We start from the raw sequence: 20,382 nt of genomic DNA on the forward strand, positions 1-20,382 counted from the left end.
ATGATATGTTATGAATTCCAATTTGTTGTGGCTAACATTAGCTAAGGTTAATGTTAGGTTTAGGAGTTAGGTTAAAGTTAGGGGAAGGTTTAGCTAACATGCTGAAGTTGTCCATGATGAGATTCGAACACGCAACCTTTAGGTTGCTAGACCTTTGCGTTATACGCTGACCCATCCACCCCGACCAACCACCCTACCTTCGTTTTAGTCTTCAGTAACATTATGTCTTATGTAACCATACCAAACATAACATATCATTCTAATTTGAGTGGCCCAGATTTACGTTTACTATGCTACGTCTAGTCTATGAGCCCAGGCTGGGGTGGTAGTGGATGATGGTAAATGGCTCTGGGTGCTAGTGACTAGTAAGGGTGTGGGAGTCTGATGTTGGCATGGAGAACCTCCGTTGTCTGGGAAGCGTTCTAAACATGATGGGAGGGCCTGACTTTGGTGACTCAAGGTGTCTGGGGTTATAGGGAGGGCTGTAGGGAGGGTTGTAGGGAGGGCTGTAGGGAGGGTTGTAGGGAGGGTTCTAGGGAGGGTTGTAGGGAGGGCTGTAGGGAGGGTTGTAGGGAGGGTTATAGGGAGGGTTATAGGGAGGTTTGTAGGGAGGGCTGTAGGGAGGGTTGTACGGAAGGCTATAAGGAGGGTTGTAGGGAGGGTTATAGGGAGGGTTGTAGGGAGGGCTGTAGGGAGGGCTATAGGGAGGGTTATAGGGAGGGCTGTAGGGAGGGCTATAGGGAGGGTTATAGGGAGGGCTGTAGGGAGGGCTATAGGGAGGGTTATAGGGAGGGCTGTAGGGAGGGTTATAGGGAGGGCTGTAGGGAGGGCTATAGGGAGGGTTATAGGGAGGGCTGTAGGGAGGGCTATAGGGAGGGTTATAGGGAGGGCTGTAAGGAGGGCTGTAGGGAGGGCTGTAGGGAGGCCTATAAGGAGGGTTGTAGGGAGGGTTATAAGGAGGGTTGTAGGGAGGGTTATAGGGAGGGTTGTAGGGAGGGCTATAAGGAGGGTTGTAGGGAGGGTTATAGGGAGGGTTGTAGGGAGGGCTATAAGGAGGGTTGTAGGGAGGGTTATAAGGAGGGTTGTAGGGAGGGCTATAAGGAGGGTTGTAGGGAGGGTTATAGGGAGGGTTGTAGGGAGGGTTATAAGGAGGGTTGTAGGGAGGGTTATAAGGAGGGTTGTAGGGAGGGTTATAGGGAGGGTTGTAGGGAGGGTTATATGGAGGGTTGTAGGGAGGGTTATATGGAGGGTTGTAGGGAGGGCTATAAGGAGGGTTGTAGGGAGGGTTATAGGGAGGGTTGTAGGGAGGGTTATATGGAGGGTTGTAGGGAGGGCTATAGGGAGGGTTGTAGGGAGGGCTGTAGGGAGGGTTATATGGAGGGTTGTAGGGAGGGTTATAGGGAGGGTTGTAGGGAGGGTTATAAGGAGGGTTGTAGGGAGGGTTATAAGGAGGGTTGTAGGGAGGGCTATAAGGAGGGTTGTACGGAGGGCTATAAGGAGGGTTGTAGGGAAGGTTGTAGGGAGGGCTATAGGGAAGGTTGTAGGGAGGGTTATAGGGAGGATTGTAGGGAGGGTTGTAGGGAGGGTTGTAAGGAGGATTGTAGGGAGGGTTGTAGGGAGGGTTGTAAGGAGGGTTATAGGGAGGATTGTAGGGAGGGTTGTAGGGAGGGTTGTAGGGAGAGTTATAGGGAGGATTGTAGGGAGGGCTATAAGGAGGGTTATAGGGAGGGTTGTAGGGAGGGTTATAGGGAGGGTTATAGGGAGGGTTGTAGGGAGGGCTGTAGGGAGGACTGTAGGGAGGGCTATAGGGAGGGCTGTAGGGAGGGCTGTAGGGAGGGCTGTAGGGAGGGCTATAGGGAGGGCTGTAGGGAGGGCTATAGGGAGGGCTGTAGGGAGGGCTATAGGAAGGGCTGTAGGGAGGGCTGTAGGGAGGGCTATAGGGAGGGCTATAGGGAGGGCTGTAGGGAGGGCTATAGAGAGGGCTGTAGGGAGGGCTATAGGGAGGGCTGTAGGGAGGACTGTAGGGAGGGCTATAGGGAGAGCTATAAGGAGGGCTGTAGGGAGGACTGTAGGGAGGCCCGGGGACAATGACCCCTCCATTAGGCCTAATGGGGACACATGTCATGGATTAGGGTTAGGACACCTGGGGGAGGAGGACTGGACAACATGGTGAGAACTTCTCCTCCACTGGAAAGGGATGTGTGTCTGGATGTCTATTCATTCTGTGGTTAGATTGAATGCTTTACCCTGAATATATCCCAGATACATTCTCAAACAAACCCAAGTTATTTTGAGTTATAGCTGAAAACTAAAGATGAAAACAATATTTCATAAGGAATAATCAAACAAATCCTGAAAGACAGACATTTATTTTTAATCAGGCAATAGATTTTGGGCAATATACTGTTTTAGTGAATAAAAACAGAATACATGTGGTAAAGTGTGTACCGATTCTTCACCAGTCACCACAGAGGGACTGGGAACCCTCCCCTGCTCCCCCCCCCCCCCCCTCTCCAAATTCCTCCACTCTCCCCAGGACAAGACGACCAGTCAATTAATAAGACATTGTCTCCTCCCCCAGAGACCGGTGCACAAGGGGCCACCCAGGAACCAGCAACCCTCAATCTAAAGCCGCTTCACTGGTGGCCCCCAGGAATGCAGCACATCGCTTTGGGAATGGGTCAGGGGGACGGGGGTCCGGGAGGCTGGAGAGAATAGAAACAGCCCCATCATCATCATTCTGGGCAAGGGCCAGCCAGTCAAACCTGGAGGAAAACAAAAGGAAACGGCATCTAGGGTTCCAGTCTCTCTCCGGGATCCAAAGACACTTCACTTTACCCTTCTATGCTCTGCAGTCCAGTCAAATCCCCCCCACCACCATAACCCACCCCAAAGCACTCCATCACATGGCTGCCACAGTCTTATTAAATCCCCAGACAGTCCTGACCCTGAGATACCTCCCAGTCCCTGCCCTCTCCCACAATCCTGACCCTAACATACCTCTCAGTCCCTGCCCTCTCCCACAATCCTGACCCTAAAATACCTCCCAGTCCCTGCCCTCTCCCACAGTCCTGACCCTAAGATACCTCTCAGTCCCTGCCCTCTCCCACAGTCCTGACCCTAAGATACCTCTCAGTCCCTGCCCTCTCCCACAGTCCTGCCCCTAAGATACCTCTCAGTCCCTGCCCTCTCCCACAATCCTGACCCTAAAATACCTCCCAGTCCCTGCCCTCTCCCACAGTCCTGACCCTAAGATACCTCTCAGTCCCTGCCCTCTCCCACAGTCCTGACCCTAAGATACCTCTCAGTCCCTGCCCTCTCCCACAGTCCTGCCCCTAAGATACCTCCCAGTCCCTGCCCTCTCCCACAGTCCTGACCCTAAGATACCTCTCAGTCCCTGCCCTCTCCCACAGTCCTGACCCTAAAATACCTCCCAGTCCCTGCCCTCTCCCACAGTCCTGACCCTAAGATACCTCTCAGTCCCTGCCCTCTCCCACAGTCCTGACCCTAACATACCTCCCAGTCCCTGCCCTCTCCCACAGTCCTGACCCTAAGATACCTCCCAGTCCCTGCCCTCTCCCACAGTCCTGACCCTAAGATACCTCCCAGTCCCTGCCCTCTCCCACAGTCCTGACTCTAAGATACCTCTCAGTCCCTGCCCTCTCCCACAGTCCTGACCCTAAAATACCTCCCAGTCCCTGCCCTCTCCCACAGTCCTGACCCTAAGATACCTCTCAGTCCCTGCCCTCTCCCACAGTCCTGACCCTAAAATACCTCCCAGTCCCTGCCCTCTCCCACAGTCCTGACCCTAAGATACCTCTCAGTCCCTGCCCTCTCCCACAGTCCTGACCCTAAGATACCTCTCAGTCCCTGCCCTCTCCCACAGTCCTGACCCTAAGATACCTCTCAGTCCCTGCCCTCTCCCACAATCCTGACCCTAAGATACCTCTCAGTCCCTGCCCTCTCCCACAGTCCTGACCCTAAGATACCTCTCAGTCCCTGCCCTCTCCCACAGTCCAGCCCCTAAAATACCTCCCAGTCCCTGCCCTCTCCCACAGTCCTGACCCTAAGATACCTCTCAGTCCCTGCCCTCTCCCACAGTCCTGACCCTAAGATACCTCCCAGTCCATGCCCTCTCCCACAGTCCTGACCCTAAGATACCTCTCAGTCCCTGCCCTCTCCCACAATCCTGACCATAAGATACCTCTCAGTCCCTGCCCTCTCCCACAGTCCTGACCCTAAAATACCTCCCAGTCCCTGCCCTCTCCCACAGTCCTGACCCTAAGATACCTCTCAGTCCCTGCCCTCTCCCACAATCCTGACCCTAAGATATCTCTCAGTCCCTGCCCTCTCCCACAGTCCTGACCCTAAGATACCTCTCAGTCCCTGCCCTCTCCCACAGTCCTGACCCTAAGATACCTCCCAGTCCCTGCCCTCTCCCACAGTCCTGACCCTAAGATACCTCTCAGTCCCTGCCCTCTCCCACAATCCTGACCCTAAGATACCTCTCAGTCCCTGCCCTCTCCCACAATCCTGACCCTAAGATACCTCTCAGTCCCTGCCCTCTCCCACAATCCTGACCCTAAGATACCTCTCAGTCCCTGCCCTCTCCCACAATCCTGACCCTAAGATACCTCTCAGTCCCTGCCCTCTCCCACAATCCTGACCCTAAGATACCTCCCAGTCCCTGCCCTCTCCCACAGTCCTGACCCTAAGATACCTCCCAGTCCCTGCCCTCTCCCACAATCCTGACCCTAAGATATCTCTCAGTCCCTGCCCTCTCCCACAGTCCTGACCCTAAGATACCTCTCAGTCCCTGCCCTCTCCCACAGTCCTGACCCTAAGATACCTCTCAGTCCCTGCCCTCTCCCACAGTCCTGACCCTAAGATACCTCCCAGTCCCTGCCCTCGCCCACAATCCTGACCCTAAGATACCTCTCAGTCCCTGCCCTTTCCCACAATCCTGACCCTAAGATATCTCTCAGTCCCTGCCCTCTCCCACAGTCCTGACCCTAAGATACCTCTCAGTCCCTGCCCTCTCCCACAGTCCTGACCCTAAGATACCTCCCAGTCCCTAAAATACCTCCCATCCCCTCCCTCGCTCTGTCTTTCTCTTTCTCTCTCTCTCTGCCTCTCTGTCTCTCCCTTTCTCTCAGTCTCTCTCTTTCTGTCTTTCTCCCGCTCTCTGTCTTTTCCTCTGTCTCGCTCTCTCTCTGTTATTCCGTCTTCCTCTCTGTTATTCCGTCTTCCTCTCTGTTATTCCGTCTTCCTCTCCGTCTGTCCGTTTTTCGCTCTCCGTCTGTCCGTCTTTCTCTCTGTCACGCCGTCTTTCTCTCTCTGTCACGCCGTCTTTCTCGCCGTCTTTCTCTCTCTGTCACGCCGTCTTTCTCGCCGTCTTTCTCTCTCTGTCACGCCGTCTTTCTCGCCGTCTTTCTCTCTCTGTCACTCCGTCACGCCGTCTTTCTCGCAGTCTTTCTCTCTCTGTCACGCCGTCTTTCTCGCCGTCTTTCTCTCTCTGTCACGCCGTCTTTCTCGCCGTCTTTCTCTCTCTGTCACTCCGTCACGCCGTCTTTCGCTCTGTCGCGCCGTCTTTCTCGCTCTGTCACGCCGTCTTTCTCTCTCTGTCACGCCGTCTACGCAGTCTTTCTCTCTCCGTCACTCCGTCTTTCTCTCTCTGTCACGCCGTCTTTCTCTCTCTGTCACGCCGTCTACGCAGTCTTTCTCACTCCGTCACGCCGTCTTTCGCTCTGTCACTCCGTCTTTCTCTCTCTGTCACGCCGTCTTTCTCTGTCACGCCGTCTTTCTCTCTCTGTCACGCCGTCTTTCTCTCTCTGTCACGCCGTCTTTCTCTCTCTGTCACGCCGTCTTTCTCTCTCTGTCACTCCGTCACGCCGTCTTTCTCTCTCTGTCACTCCGTCACGCCGTCTTTCGCTCTGTCGCACCGTCTACGCAGTCTTTCTCACTCCGTCACTCCGTCTTTCTCACTCCATCACTCCGTCTTTCTCACTCCGTCACTCCGTCACTCCGTCTTTCTCTCTCCGTCACGCCGTCTTTCTCTCTCCGTCACGCCGTCTTTCTCTCTCCGTCACGCCGTCTTTCTCTCTCCGTCACGCCGTCTTCCTCTCTCCGTCACTCCGTCTTTCTCTCCGTCACTCCGTCTTTCTCTTCGTCACGCCGTCTTTCTCTGTCACTCCGTCACGCCGTCTTTCTCTGTCACGCCGTCACGCCGTCTTTCTCTCTCTGTCACTCCGTCTTTCTCTGTCACGCCATCTTTCTCTCTCTGTCACGCTGTCTTTCTCTCTCTGTCACTCCGTCTTTCTCTCTCTGTCACTCCGTCACTCCGTCTTTCTCTCTGTCACTCCGTCTTTCTCTCTGTCACTCTGTCACGCCGTCTTTCGCTCTGTCACTCCGTCTTTCTCTCTCTGTCACGCCGTCTTTCTCTCTCTGTCACTCCGTCTTTCTCTCTCTGTCACTCTGTCACGCCGTCTTTCTCTCTCTGTCACTCCGTCACGCCGTCTTTCGCTCTGTCACGCCGTCTTTCGCTCTGTCACGCCGTCTTTCTCTCTCTGTCACGCCGTCTTTCTCTGTCACGCCGTCTTTCTCTCTCTGTCACGCTGTCTACGCAGTCTTTCTCTCTCTGTCACGCTGTCTTTCTCTGTCACGCCGTCTTTCTCTCTCTGTCACGCCGTCTTTCTCTCTCTGTCACGCCGTCTTTCTTTCTCTGTCACGCCGTCTTTCTCTCTCTGTCACTCCGTCACGCCGTCTTTCTCTCTCTGTCACTCCGTCACGCCGTCTTTCTCTCTCTGTCACGCCGTCTTTCTCTGTCACGCCGTCTTTCTCTCTCTGTCACGCTGTCTACGCAGTCTTTCTCTCTCTGTCACTCCATCTTTCTCTGTCACTCCGTCTTTCTCTCTCTGTCACGCCGTCTTTCTCTCTCTCTGTCACGCCGTCTTTCTCTCTCTCTGTCACGCCGTCTTTCTCTCTCTCCGTCACGCCGTCTTTCTCTCTCTCCGTCACGCCGTCTTTCTCTCTCTCCGTCACGCCGTCTTTCTCTCTCTCCGCCACGCCGTCTTTCTCTCTCTCCGCCACTCCGTCTTTCTCTCTCTCCGCCACTCCGTCTTTCTCTCTCTCCGCCACTCCGTCTTTCTCTCTCTCCGTCACTCCGTCTTTCTCTGTCACGCCGTCTTTCTCTCTCTGTCACGCCGTCTACCCAGTCTTTCTCTCTCTGTCACTCCGTCTTTCTCTCCGCCACTCCGTCTTTCTCTCCGCCACTCCGTCTTTCTCTCTCTCCGCCACTCCGTCTTTCTCTCTCTCCGCCACTCCGTCTTTCTCTCCGTCTCTCCGTCACTCCGTCTTTCTCTCCGTCACTCCGTCTTTCTCTCCGTCACTCCGTCTTTCTCTCCGTCACTCCGTCTTTCTCTCCGCCACTCCGTCTTTCTCTCTCTCCGCCACTCCGTCTTTCTCTCTCTCCGCCACTCCGTCTTTCTCTCTGTCACTCTGTCACGCCGTCTTTCGCTCTGTCACTCCGTCTTTCTCTCTCTGTCACGCCGTCTTTCTCTCTCTGTCACTCCGTCTTTCTCTCTCTGTCACTCTGTCACGCCGTCTTTCTCTCTCTGTCACTCCGTCACGCCGTCTTTCGCTCTGTCACGCCGTCTTTCTCTCTCTGTCACGCCGTCTTTCTCTGTCACGCCGTCTTTCTCTCTCTGTCACGCTGTCTACGCAGTCTTTCTCTCTCTGTCACGCCGTCTTTCTCTGTCACGCCGTCTTTCTCTCTCTGTCACGCCGTCTTTCTCTCTCTGTCACGCCGTCTTTCTCTCTCTGTCACGCCGTCTTTCTCTCTCTGTCACGCCGTCTTTCTCTCTCTGTCACTCCGTCACGCCGTCTTTCTCTCTCTGTCACTCCGTTACGCCGTCTTTCTCTCTCTGTCACGCCGTCTTTCTCTGTCACGCCGTCTTTCTCTCTCTGTCACGCTGTCTACGCAGTCTTTCTCTCTCTGTCACTCCATCTTTCTCTGTCACTCCGTCTTTCTCTCTCTGTCACGCCGTCTTTCTCTCTCTCTGTCACGCCGTCTTTCTCTCTCTCCGTCACGCCGTCTTTCTCTCTCTCCGTCACGCCGTCTTTCTCTCTCTCCGTCACGCCGTCTTTCTCTCTCTCCGTCACGCCGTCTTTCTCTCTCTCCGCCACTCCGTCTTTCTCTCTGTCACTCTGTCACGCCGTCTTTCGCTCTCTGTCACTCCGTCTTTCTCTCTCTGTCACGCCGTCTTTCTCTCTCTGTCACTCCGTCTTTCTCTCTCTGTCACTCTGTCACGCCGTCTTTCTCTCTCTGTCACTCCGTCACGCCGTCTTTCGCTCTGTCACGCCGTCTTTCGCTCTGTCACGCCGTCTTTCTCTCTCTGTCACGCCGTCTTTCTCTGTCACGCCGTCTTTCTCTCTCTGTCACGCTGTCTACGCAGTCTTTCTCTCTCTGTCACGCCGTCTTTCTCTGTCACGCCGTCTTTCTCTCTCTGTCACGCCGTCTTTCTCTCTCTGTCACGCCGTCTTTCTCTCTCTGTCACGCCGTCTTTCTCTCTCTGTCACTCCGTCACGCCGTCTTTCTCTCTCTGTCACGCCGTCTTTCTCTCTCTGTCACGCCGTCTTTCTCTCTCTGTCACGCCGTCTTTCTCTCTCTGTCACTCCGTCACGCCGTCTTTCTCTCTCTGTCACTCCGTCACGCCGTCTTTCTCTCTCTGTCACGCCGTCTTTCTCTGTCACGCCGTCTTTCTCTCTCTGTCACGCTGTCTACGCAGTCTTTCTCTCTCGGTCACTCCATCTTTCTCTGTCACTCCGTCTTTCTCTCTCTGTCACGCCGTCTTTCTCTCTCTCCGTCACGCCGTCTTTCTCTCTCTCCGTCACGCCGTCTTTCTCTCTCTCCGTCACGCCGTCTTTCTCTCTCTCCGTCACGCCGTCTTTCTCTCTCTCCGCCACGCCGTCTTTCTCTCTCTCCGCCACGCCGTCTTTCTCTCTCTCCGCCACGCCGTCTTTCTCTCTCTCCGCCACTCCGTCTTTCTCTCTCTCCGCCACTCCGTCTTTCTCTCTCTCCGCCACTCCGTCTTTCTCTCTCTCCGCCACTCCGTCTTTCTCTCTCTCCGCCACTCCGTCTTTCTCTCTCTCCGCCACTCCGTCTTTCTCTCTCTCCGCCACTCCGTCTTTCTCTCTCTCCGTCACTCCGTCTTTCTCTCTCTCCGTCACTCCGTCTTTCTCTCTCTCCGTCACTCCGTCTTTCTCTCTCTCCGTCACTCCGTCTTTCTCTCTCTCCGTCACTCCGTCTTTCTCTCTCTCCGTCACTCCGTCTTTCTCTCCGTCACTCCGTCTTTCTCTCCGTCACTCCGTCTTTCTCTCCGTCACTCCGTCTTTCTCTCCGTCACTCCGTCTTTCTCTCCGTCACTCCGTCTTTCTCTCCGTCACTCCGTCTTTCTCTCCGTCACTCCGTCTTTCTCTCCGTCACTCAGTCTTTCTCTCCGTCACTCAGTCTTTCTCTCCGTCACTCAGTCTTTCTCTCCGTCACTCAGTCTTTCTCTCCGTCACTCAGTCTTTCTCTCCGTCACTCAGTCTTTCTCTCCGTCACTCCGTCTTTCTCTCCGTCACTCCGTCTTTCGCTCCGTCACTCCGTCTTTCGCTCCGTCACTCCGTCTTTCGCTCCGTCACTCCGTCTTTCTCTCTCTCACACTCAGTTTCAAAATGGCACAAATGTAACCAATGTTTATTCATGGAATAAGGTTTACCTTTATTGAACAAGTGCTGACAACTAAGTACTGTACGTGTCTCGAGAGTCCAAGAAAAAAGTCCAAGAATTCAGATCCTGACTGAATAAGAAATTTAGGCTGAAACGATCACATAAAGTGATTCATTGCAAGCAGTGTGTAGAAGCTTATTTTATGAATATCATGTCAACGTTTCAGTCAGAGGCACCTGCTAAGCTAAAGGAACCATCAAATGTGTGTGTGTGCATTGCATTTACATGGTAGAATGATGCTGCCATAATATTCACCTTGGGGATACCAATCCTGACATAGTCCACGACAATCCATGACAGACAGCCACTACAACTCACACAGCACCCACTGGGACTACCACTGACACAGCCCCATCTGCCGTTCCAATACTGAACAGTAACTATTGGCAGGAAAAGACCGTTTAGAAATGAGTCTCTTCCATGTTTAGCCTTAACCTACTGAAAATGTGCAACAATCTCTATTAAATCAAGTCACCATGACGTAATTAAATAATCATATAGACATCTATTCCTTATAACAAATCCTTATATTCATCTCTGCAGAATGTGTTAAATCATGTAACAGTCAGATCTAGCCCTCCCTGTAATACCAAGACATCATCACCACAAGAAATTGTGAACTTAGAAACTTTATTGAACATGTGTGACAAACATTAACAGTATTATATTTTCTATATAAAGGATTTGAAAACCTTAAAGCCCTTACATTTTTATTTTTTATAAACATTTCTTCACAGAGATTTTCAACAATTCACAAGACAAGCAAAATCTGCAAATACAAACAGTATTGATTTATAAAAACTAAACACTCCAGTGGAGGCTGCTGAGGGGAGGACGGCTCATAATCTCTGAAACGGAACAAATGGAATGGCATCAAACACATGGAAACCATGGAAACCATGTGTTTGATGTATTTGATACCATTCCACTGATTCCGCTCCAGCCATTACCACGAGCCTGTCCTCCCCAATTAAGGTTCCTAACCTCCTATGACACCCTCCCTTAAATTCCGATTTAATGATATGTGAGTTGATTCAACTCGTTCTCACACAAAACAATCCAATACAAGACTTACACACAAAAGCTTTTACCTTATTTTCCAGACAAACAAAATACATAAATTCTTCTTTTGAAACACTGCTCATTAGTACAATGTCCTTTTCCCTCTATAAAGTTCCCACTTCAAGACAGCCCACTGCATTGCATACATGCAGTTGAGTGATATTTTTTAAAATGTCATACTATTTAGAATCTTATGCCATACCATAATTACAGTATTTAAAGCCTTAAGACACACCAAAGAAAAATAAGATCATTATTTTGGTTCATTTTTTACATGTACACTTATCCACCTAACCACTAACTACCATGATTCCAATGTAAATAACTTAATAAATGTACAATTCTAGCCCAGCTAGATGACAAAAAAAGAAAGAATATATATTTGATATATAATAGTTATGAAATAACTTCTTTCAAATATTTTCTAAAATCCTTTTTCTATGGATAAATATCAAATATATAGTAGCGAATGTTGCACAGTGAGTGGATGATGAGCTACAGAGAAGAGGTTTAGGACAGTCCCTCAGTATAGTTCAGTAGAACCAGGCTCTGGTCAACACTGCCCCCTTGTGGCTGCCCTTGGACATGTCACCTTGAAACTACGGCACCTTGGAAGAGACAAACAGTGCCCTTTGATTAACCTTCCTTTTAAATAATTTAGTTTCTTTTACTTTAAATTAAAATACAAAAATATTTACATTTTCATTTTATAGACAATCCAAATAAATACAAATAAATCATGTTCTATAATGCTAAAGCTATTTAAAGCGATACGTAGGATTTATGAAGTTAAAAAAAGGTCCCTTGTAACTTGATTTTAGAATTAGAACAGCCGTTTGTAAATCTGTCATTACTTATGAAACTCGTCATCGAACAAAAGTCACCAACACATCTCAGCAAAACAAATGGATGCATGTAAGAGTCATTTCTTTTTAACAAGACAACAATAGGATCCGATTGACAGAGAAAAACAGCTCATATACACACACACACCATGTGACATGGATCGCCAACTACATGTGCAAATACATACAATATATATTATAGGAAGAGTTTTCTCTTAACCAAAAGACCCAGACCACTGCTATGTGCTTCAGTTCATAACATAATGCCTTATCTAATAGCAGCTATATGGTACACCTGAATGATGGGTTGTTCACAGTGACCAAACCATATATGTCAATGGAGCAAACACACAGGTTTTGTTTTCACAGTGACGGCTAGGCTACGTATGTCCTTGCAGTAACTAAAGGAGTAAGCAGTAGTGGCATTCTTTACATGTAGTCTACCTACAATCCAAATGAAGGACAATTCGTGTCCATGAACCTCAGTCTACAGAGACAAAATATCAATTGAACCTTCTTCAAAAAAACGATTTGGAAAAACAAGGGCCAAAGTAAATCAAAAGTGCAAAGGTTGATATTAAAGCTGATATGCATGTTAGGTTGGATACTTAGGCGACAGCCTATTGAAGGGACCCACCGTTACGGTACTATTGAAGGGACCCACCGTTACGGTACTATTGAAGGGACGGACCCACCGTTACGGTACTATTGAAGGGACCCACCGTTACGGTACTATTGAAGGGACCCACCGTTACGGTACTATTGAAGGGACCCACCGTTACGGTACTATTGAAGAGACCCACCGTTACGGTACTATTGAAGGGACCCACCGTTACGGTACTATTGAAGGGACCCACCGTTACGGTACTATTGAAGAGACCCACCGTTACGGTACTATTGAAGGGACCCACCGTTACGGTACTATTGAAGGGACCCACCGTTACGGTACTATTGAAGGGACCCACCGGTACGGCACTATTGAAGAGACCCACCGTTACGGTACTATTGAAGGGACCCACCGTTACGGTACTACTGAAGGGACCCACCGTTACGGTACTATTGAAGGGACCCACCGTTACGGTACTATTGAAGGGACCCACCGTTACGGTACTACTGAAGGGACCCACCGTTACGGTACTATTGAAGGGACCCACCGTTACGGTACTATTGAAGGGACCCACCGTTACGGCACTATTGAAGGGACCCACCGTTACGGTACTACTGAAGGGACCCACCGTTACGGTACTATTGAAGGGACCCACCGTTACGGCACTATTTAAGAAGACGATCGGCAGAAAACCACACCCAAGACAATGTGGGATGGGTCTGTATTGTACCACTAGTAGTATTACATGTAGTGCTGTGAGAGAACCAAACCCATGGGCAGTGCCTCATCAGCCCTCACAGCTGACCATACACAGGACTCAGCCAAGTGGGGTTGAGCTTAGTTTAAACAGCATAGCTACAAGTGAGAATGCAAATTACAAATTACATTCGGAACAAAAATGTTGGGTCTCCTTCCTCTCAATGACATGCAAATAAGTGTGAAGATGTTACTCAAAAAGTGGTCAGTTTGGAGCGTTTTTCTTTCTGGAACAAACAGAGCCAAGACACAGCAGATCAGACTCCCAGCGGCGAGTTCCATATAGGACTCCATCCTCTTTCCCCCTCCTCCTCCTCCCCCTCCTCCTCCTCCTCCTCTCTTTCTCTCCTCCCCTGCTTCCTCCTCCATGGCTGTGCTATTACACTGCCCCCCCATCCTCTCCTCTCCTCTCATCCCCTGCTTCTTCTCTTCTGTGGCTGTGCTGTAGTCTATTAATAGACCCAAACAAAAGGCTTGAGGTTTAATGAGGCAGAAGAGAAGCAGGAAGGGAACTCATGCAGACTGAAGTCAGAGAAGAGATGAGCTTTGTACCATTTAGCTTCAAGGGAAGGGTTCAGCCTTTTTATTTCATGGAAAGCCATGTTCTTGGGGGTTTGGTGTGTGTGACCACTGTGTTCTCTTGACATATCAAGCTATAAAATCTTCTTGGACAGCTTGACATGATGGATAGATCTAGAATATATGCATAGTTTCAGAATGAACCAATATATCATATGAAGCCCTTTACCAAAACGTAAGCTGAATAGTCCCCTGTGCTGTGTTGTCTAGAAATGATCATGTTCTGGCCCGATAGTCAGACAACACCGTCCAGATTTTCACACGTGAAGTATCCTCACCAATAACATTTACATTGACAAACATGTTTGCAAACTTGCATAGAAAGGAAACATCACCAGCAACCAGGCCAGGTAGCTACCCCTAGAAGTGGGTCTGTTTCCAAGCTTACAGAATGCTTCGGTTCTAAACACTGAATGCTGCTTTCAAACGGAAGTCGATCAAGAAAATCAAGTAGAGGTCCTCTCTCTCTCTTTGCAAAGCAACATGTCAAGGTGTGTATCACAAGAGCAGAAAACAAACATGACAGTAAGTGGCAAGAGTTCAAACCACCTGAGAGAGAGACAGAGAAAGACAGAAAGACAGAGACAGAGACAGAGACAGACAGACAGACAGGACAGACATGAAAGATGTGTCAAGAAACATGATAACCAGTCAACTGTTTACTATAGTCTAAAGCAGAGCCATACAGACTGTATATACATGTAACTGCCAAAATAAAGGAAACACTTGAATAAATGAGGGATACAAAGTATATTGAAAGCAGGTGCTTCCACACAGGTGTGGTTCCTGAGTTAATTACACAATTAACATCCCATCATGCTTAGGGGTCATGTATAAACATGCCCAGTTGACCATTATTTTGGCTACCATGGCCAGAAGAAATCTCAGTGACTTTGAAAGAGGGGTCTCAAAGGAGCATAGGGGGTTTAAAGTGGGTGTCTCTCAGTCACCAGATCTCAACCCAATTGAACACTTACGGGAGACTGGAGCGGAGCCTGAGACAGAGTTTTCCACCACCATCAACAAAACACAACATGATGGAATTTCTAGGTGGAAGAATGTTTTCTAATCCAACAGTTCCAGACACTTGTAGAATCTATGCCAGGTGCATTGAAGCTGTTCTGGCTCAACAACCTATTAAGACGCTTTATGTTGGGTGTTTCCTTTACTTTGACAGTTACCTGTATATACGTCTCTAGTCTGAAGCATACACAAGGGCAAGCCATCTAATATAGAAAAGGCAGAGATTTTTGGTACAGTACTCCTTTGCCTCTTTCCAAGACAAATATGAACTATTCCTCCAGGAGCCGAGACAGAAAAAGCTACAATACACCCATAAAAACAGTAACATCACTGGAGCGACAGGGGTTTTTGGGGGAGAAAACCTACCGATACCGATAAATCCGCCTATATATTGTTTTACAGCAGGGAAATGAACAAGTGATCTTTCTCCAAACTGACTTCTCATAAAGGCCATCCAAAAGAGCCATTGTCAAATAAATATGCTTTACATATTGATTTCTTACATTGTGACAACAATGACAAATCATTGAATTGGTCACATGCGTTCAGATTAGCATGAGATCCTCTTTTCTTGTTGTATAAAACCCCCATAAATACATGCTTACATGATCTGATCAGGTCAACAAACAATTGCATCATGATCTCATTATGAGAGGCTGAAGCACTGAACTGGCTGTTTGAAATATCTATTGTAGCAATCATCCTGAAACAACATCAAACTGCCATTGCAAACGTTCTGCGATGACTTGAAACTGCCTCTTTAGCTCAAGGGTTCTAGAGCTCAAGGGTTCTACAGTTCTAGGTCTGAGCATATATACAGTTGAAGTCTGAAGTTTACATACACCTAAGCCAAATACATTTAAACTCAGTTTTTCACAATTCCTGACATTTAATCCGAGTAAGAATTCCCTGTCTTAGGTAAGTAAGGATCACCACTTTATTTTAAGAATGTGAAATGTCAGAATAATAGTAGAGAATGATTTATTTCATATTTTATTTCTTTCATCACATTCCCAGTGGGTCAGAAGTTTACATACACTCAATTAGTATTTGGTAGCATTGCCTTTAAATTGTTTAACTTGGGTCAATTATTTCGGGTAGCCTTCCACAAGCTTCCCACAATAAGTTGGGTGAATTTTGGCCCATTCCTCCTGACAGAGCTGGTGTATCTGAGTCAGGTTTGTAGGCCTCCTTGCTCGCACACGCTTTTTCTGTTCTGCCCACAAATTTTCTATAGAATTGAGGTCACGGCTTTGTGATGGCCACTCCAATATCTTGACTTTGCTGTCCTTAAGCCATTTTGCCACAACTTTGGAAGTATGCTTGGGGTCATTGTCCATTTGGAAGACCCATTTGCCACCAAGCTTTAACATCCTGACTGATGTCTTGAGATGTTGCTTCAATATATCCACATAATTTTCCTACCTCATGATGCCATCTATTATTTTTCCTCCAAACATAACGATGGTCATTATGGCCAAACAGTTCTATTTGTTTCATCAGACCAGAGGACATTTCTCCAAAAAGTACGATCTTTGTCACAATATGCAGTTACAAACCGTAGTCTGGCTTTTTTTATGGCGGTTTTGGAGCAGTGGCTTCTTCCTTGCTGAGCGGCCTTTCAGGTTATGTCGATATAGGACTTGTTTTACTGTGGATATAGATACTTTTGTACCTGTTTCCTCCAGCATCTTCACACGGTCCTTTGCTGTTGTTTTGGGATTGATTTGCACTTTTCGCATCAAAGTACGTTCATCTCTAGGAGACAGAACGCGTCTCCTTCCTGAGCGGTATGACAGCTGCTTGGTCCCATGGTATTTATACTTGCGTATTATTGTTTGTACATATGAAGGTGGTACCTTCAGGCGTTTGTAAATTGCTCCCAAGGATGAACCAGACTTGTGAAGGTCTACAATTTTTTTTCTGAGGTCTTGGCTGATTTCTTTTGATTTTCCCATGATGTCAAGCAAAGAGACACTGAGTTTGAAGGTAGGCCTTGAAATACAACCACAGGTACACCTCCAATTGACTCAAATGATGTCAATTAGCCTATCAGAAGCTTCTAAAGCCATGACATAATTTTCTGGAATTTTCCAAACTGTTTAAAGGCACAGTCAACTTAGTGTATGTAAACGTCTGACCCACTGGAATTGTGATACAGTGAATTATAAGTGAAATAATCTGTCTGTAAGCAATTCATGGATAAATGACTTGTGTCATGAACAAAGTAGATGTCCTAACCAACTTACCGAAACTATAGTTAGTTAACAAGAAATTTGTGGAGTGGTTGAAAAACGAGGTTTAATGACTCCAACCTAAGTGTATGTAAACTTCTGACTTCAACTGTATCTATCCTAAACAGTTGTGAACCATTAATAAGTTAACATAAAAACAAATCATAAATAATTTCAGTCTGCATTATTGTCATATATAAATACGGCAAAATATATGCTCCACTAGAAGTATGCTCCAACAACAGGTTCCTCCCAATGTGATAAGCTGCAGTATTTGTGGCTTAAAGTAAAATGTCTTTACTAATGCAATACGCCACAGTGTAAACAAAAACAAGGAACCAGGACTATGACCTACCTTCCAGACAAACAGGAAGACATGACTGAAACAGGGGTGTGGTTGTAGAGGGGTCTCTCCGCTGTCTAGCTCTGGATCGGTAGGGCAGTCCTTTTCATTTACTGTGTGTCTATTGCTAGTGATGATTGAGAGGTGGGTCCTGTTCCTGCTGCATGCTCAGCCTGGATGCGTGCATGCACTTGTGGACCATGCATGTGGCTGATTGTGAGCGATTGACTGCGAGCTGCCATGGAGGGAGAGAGAGAGATCTACATGCTGTCCATCTGAGTCTCTCTCTCTCTCTGTCTCTCTCTCAGTCTCTCTCTCAGTCTCTCTCTCAGTCTCTCTCTCTCTCTCTCTCTCTCTCTCTCTCTCTCTCTCAGTCTCTCTCTCTCAGTCTCTCTCTCTCAGTCTCTCTCTCTCAGTCTCTCTCTCTCAGTCTCTCTCTCTCAGTCTCTCTCTCTCAGTCTCTCTCTCTCAGTCTGAGAAGTAGAAGGCTGGAGGCGGCGAGCGTTCCGGGGCGGGGTCGTTGTCTGAGCCCATGGAGAGGGGTGTGGTGACAGGGGTGGTGGTGGAGCTGATGGAAGGTTGGGGTGGAGGGTCGGCGACGTCGTCTCCCCCAGTCTTCTCTTGGTGAGACAGGGTGGAGGAGGAGTGGGTGTCCTGGTGAGACAGGGTGGAGGAGGCGTGGGTGTCCTGTTGAGACAGGGTGGAGGTGGAGTGGGTGTCCTGGTGGGACAGCGTGGAGGAGGAGTGGGTGTCCTGGTGAGACAGGGTGGAGGAGGCGTGGGTGTCCTGGTGAGACAGGGTGGAGGAGGAGTGGGTGTCCTGGTGGGACAGGGTGGAGGAGGAGTGGGTGTCCTGGTGGGACAGGGTGGAGGAGGCGTGGGTGTCCTGGTGGGACAGGGTGGAGGAGGAGTGGGTGTCCTGGTGGGACAGGGTGGAGGAGGAGTGGGTGTCCTGGTGGGACAGGGTGGAGGTGGAGTGGGTGTCCTGGTGGGACAGGGTGGAGGAGGAGTGGGTGTCCTGGTGGGACAGGGTGGAGGAGGAGTGGGTGTCCTGGTGGGACAGGGAGGAGGAGGAGAAGAGGGTGTCCTGGTGAGACTGGGAGAAGGAAAAGGAGGAGTGGGTGTTGTGGTGAGACAAGGTGGAGGAGGAGGAGGAAGAGGTGGAGAAGGAGGAGCGGGTGTCCTGGTGCGACTGGGAGGAGGAGGAGGAGGAGCGGGTGTCCGGGTGGGACTGAGAGGAGGAGGAAGAGGAGCGGGTGCTCTCTCCGGAGCTGCTCCTAGTCTCTGTGCTGGTGCTGGTCTTCTTCAACTTCCTCCTCTTGGCCAGCGGGGCCTTGTCCACCGTCTGCAGACGGAAACCCTCCCGCTTACACTTGTTGAATGCCTGGAGAAGCAGAGCACAACAAACACATTCACATGAACAACAGTAACCTACAACACAATAAACATTCACTAAAAATACTCAAATAAAAACATGTATGGATCTTTACCCACCCTCACCATCCCCTTTGGAAGAGCTGATGAGAGCAACTGAATAGGGGATATTTGATATTCTCAAACTCTTCCTGCAGCATACTCTAATGCAAACCTGGCCCTCCCTCTCACCATGCCACGCTCTCCTGAATGAATGAATCAAGCTCACATTGAAGGTAGCCTTGACGTAGGTGTGTACAGACACGGTGGTGGAGGAACCCAGGATGTCAGGTGTCATCAGAGGGTTGGAGGAGAGCTGGCTGTCGTCTTGGAGCCAGGCGTTGTACCTCAGACCACACATCTTGATCCGCTTGTCAGGGTCCACAGTCAGCAGCTCTATAGGTACCACACAAACGTCGTAGATTAGAAACACAATTAGTCACTCCAACCCCAGTTATTACTAACCTGATTCGGCTTATCAACCAGCTAATTATAACAATCAGGTGTGCTAGATCAGGGTTAGAATGAAAACCTACAGGACAGTAGCTCTCCAGGAACAGGGTTGGAGAGCCTTGGAGCAGACTGAACCTGTGGTGAACATGACCGACAGAACCTGTGGTGAACATGACCGACTGAACCTGTGGTGAACATGACCGACTGAACCTGTGGTGAACATGACAGACAGAACCTGTGGTGAACATGACAGACAGAACCTGTGGTGAACATGACAGACAGAACCTGTGGTGAACATTACAGACAGAACCTGTGGTGAACATGACAGACAGAACCTGTGGTGAACATGACAGACAGAACCTGTGGTGAACATGACAGACAGAACCTGTGGTGAACATGACAGACTGAACCTGTGGTGAACACTGAGCAGCATCACCTGCACACTAGAAGATCCACAACTCCTACCAGACAACACCAAATCAAAACTAATACATCAACTCAATCAATAATGCTGTCATTCAAAACTTTTACCAAACTAGGGGTGAAACACAAGAAAAACAAACGTTTAACTGGTCGGACATGCAGAATAATTATTTTAGTTATTCAGTAAGTTGAACCATTGAAGCAAGGTGCATATCAAAAGCCCTGATCAGGGTCAACTCGAATTGAAAGGCTAGGAAGCATGACTTTTTACTCAACAATGTAACAACACAGTGTGGTCAAAGACTTAGTAACTTATTTGTTGTCACAATCTGGTTACCTATAAGTACAAACATAGTTATGTTTTTGGGTTATTACATATTTATTTACTTATTTCCGGATATCTTTGAAATTACCCACAATGCACTATTTCTCAATGTCATATGGATGATCTGTGCTACCGAGTTTGTATGCTAACTCGGTAGCTTGCTGAAACTGGCTAACGTTAGCAGTTAGCCATGCTAGCATGTAATTACATTCCGGACAAAGTGTTGGCGGCGGCGAGCTACAATCCACCAATCACAGGAAGTGTGACGTAAACAAGAAGCAGATGGGGCACGTGCGGCCATACAGCATTTCTTCCCGTGGGCTTAAAACGAAAGAGAAAATCATACCTGCTCTAATTGTGCAGTACCTCGTCTGTTGTCCTTTTTGTTTTGTCAACTTTCCGGCATGTTCTCTGTTAAGTAGGCTACGGGAGTTTTGTAACTTTTTCCACCTCGGCTTAGTGCTAGCGCGCTAGCTGACGGACATCTGGAATCGATCTATTTGGGATTTTCCCTTCACCATCGGCCGGTGAAGCGCCCGCCTCCCCCT

The 20,382-nt window shown here is 48.8% G+C and overlaps 1 protein-coding gene across 2 annotated transcripts in view; it reads right to left on the bottom strand.

Annotated features, from left to right (window-relative positions):
* Window positions 1-10,383: 10,383 nt before the first annotated feature.
* Window positions 10,384-20,382, bottom strand: part of LOC139563438 (ribosomal protein S6 kinase alpha-5-like) — a 59,005-nt gene continuing 49,006 nt past the window's right edge. Inside the window, exons 16-18 of one of the 2 annotated variants that reach the window (XR_011672562.1) lie at window positions 18,863-19,029; window positions 17,234-18,604; window positions 10,384-11,442 (exon numbers count right to left, since the gene is read on the bottom strand). Coding sequence is in view for 1 of the 2 variants with exons in the window: in XM_071382109.1 (XP_071238210.1) it covers window positions 17,690-18,604; window positions 18,863-19,029 (1,082 nt within the window). In the remaining variant the exon portion in view is untranslated. Of the gene's footprint in view, window positions 18,605-18,862; window positions 19,030-20,382 lie in introns of both variants that reach the window. The other variant, XM_071382109.1, reaches the window with a different exon arrangement.

The sequence above is a fragment of the Salvelinus alpinus genome, chromosome 34 (genome assembly GCF_045679555.1).
Source record: "Salvelinus alpinus chromosome 34, SLU_Salpinus.1, whole genome shotgun sequence".
In the NCBI taxonomy this organism is placed as follows: domain Eukaryota; kingdom Metazoa; phylum Chordata; class Actinopteri; order Salmoniformes; family Salmonidae; genus Salvelinus; species Salvelinus alpinus.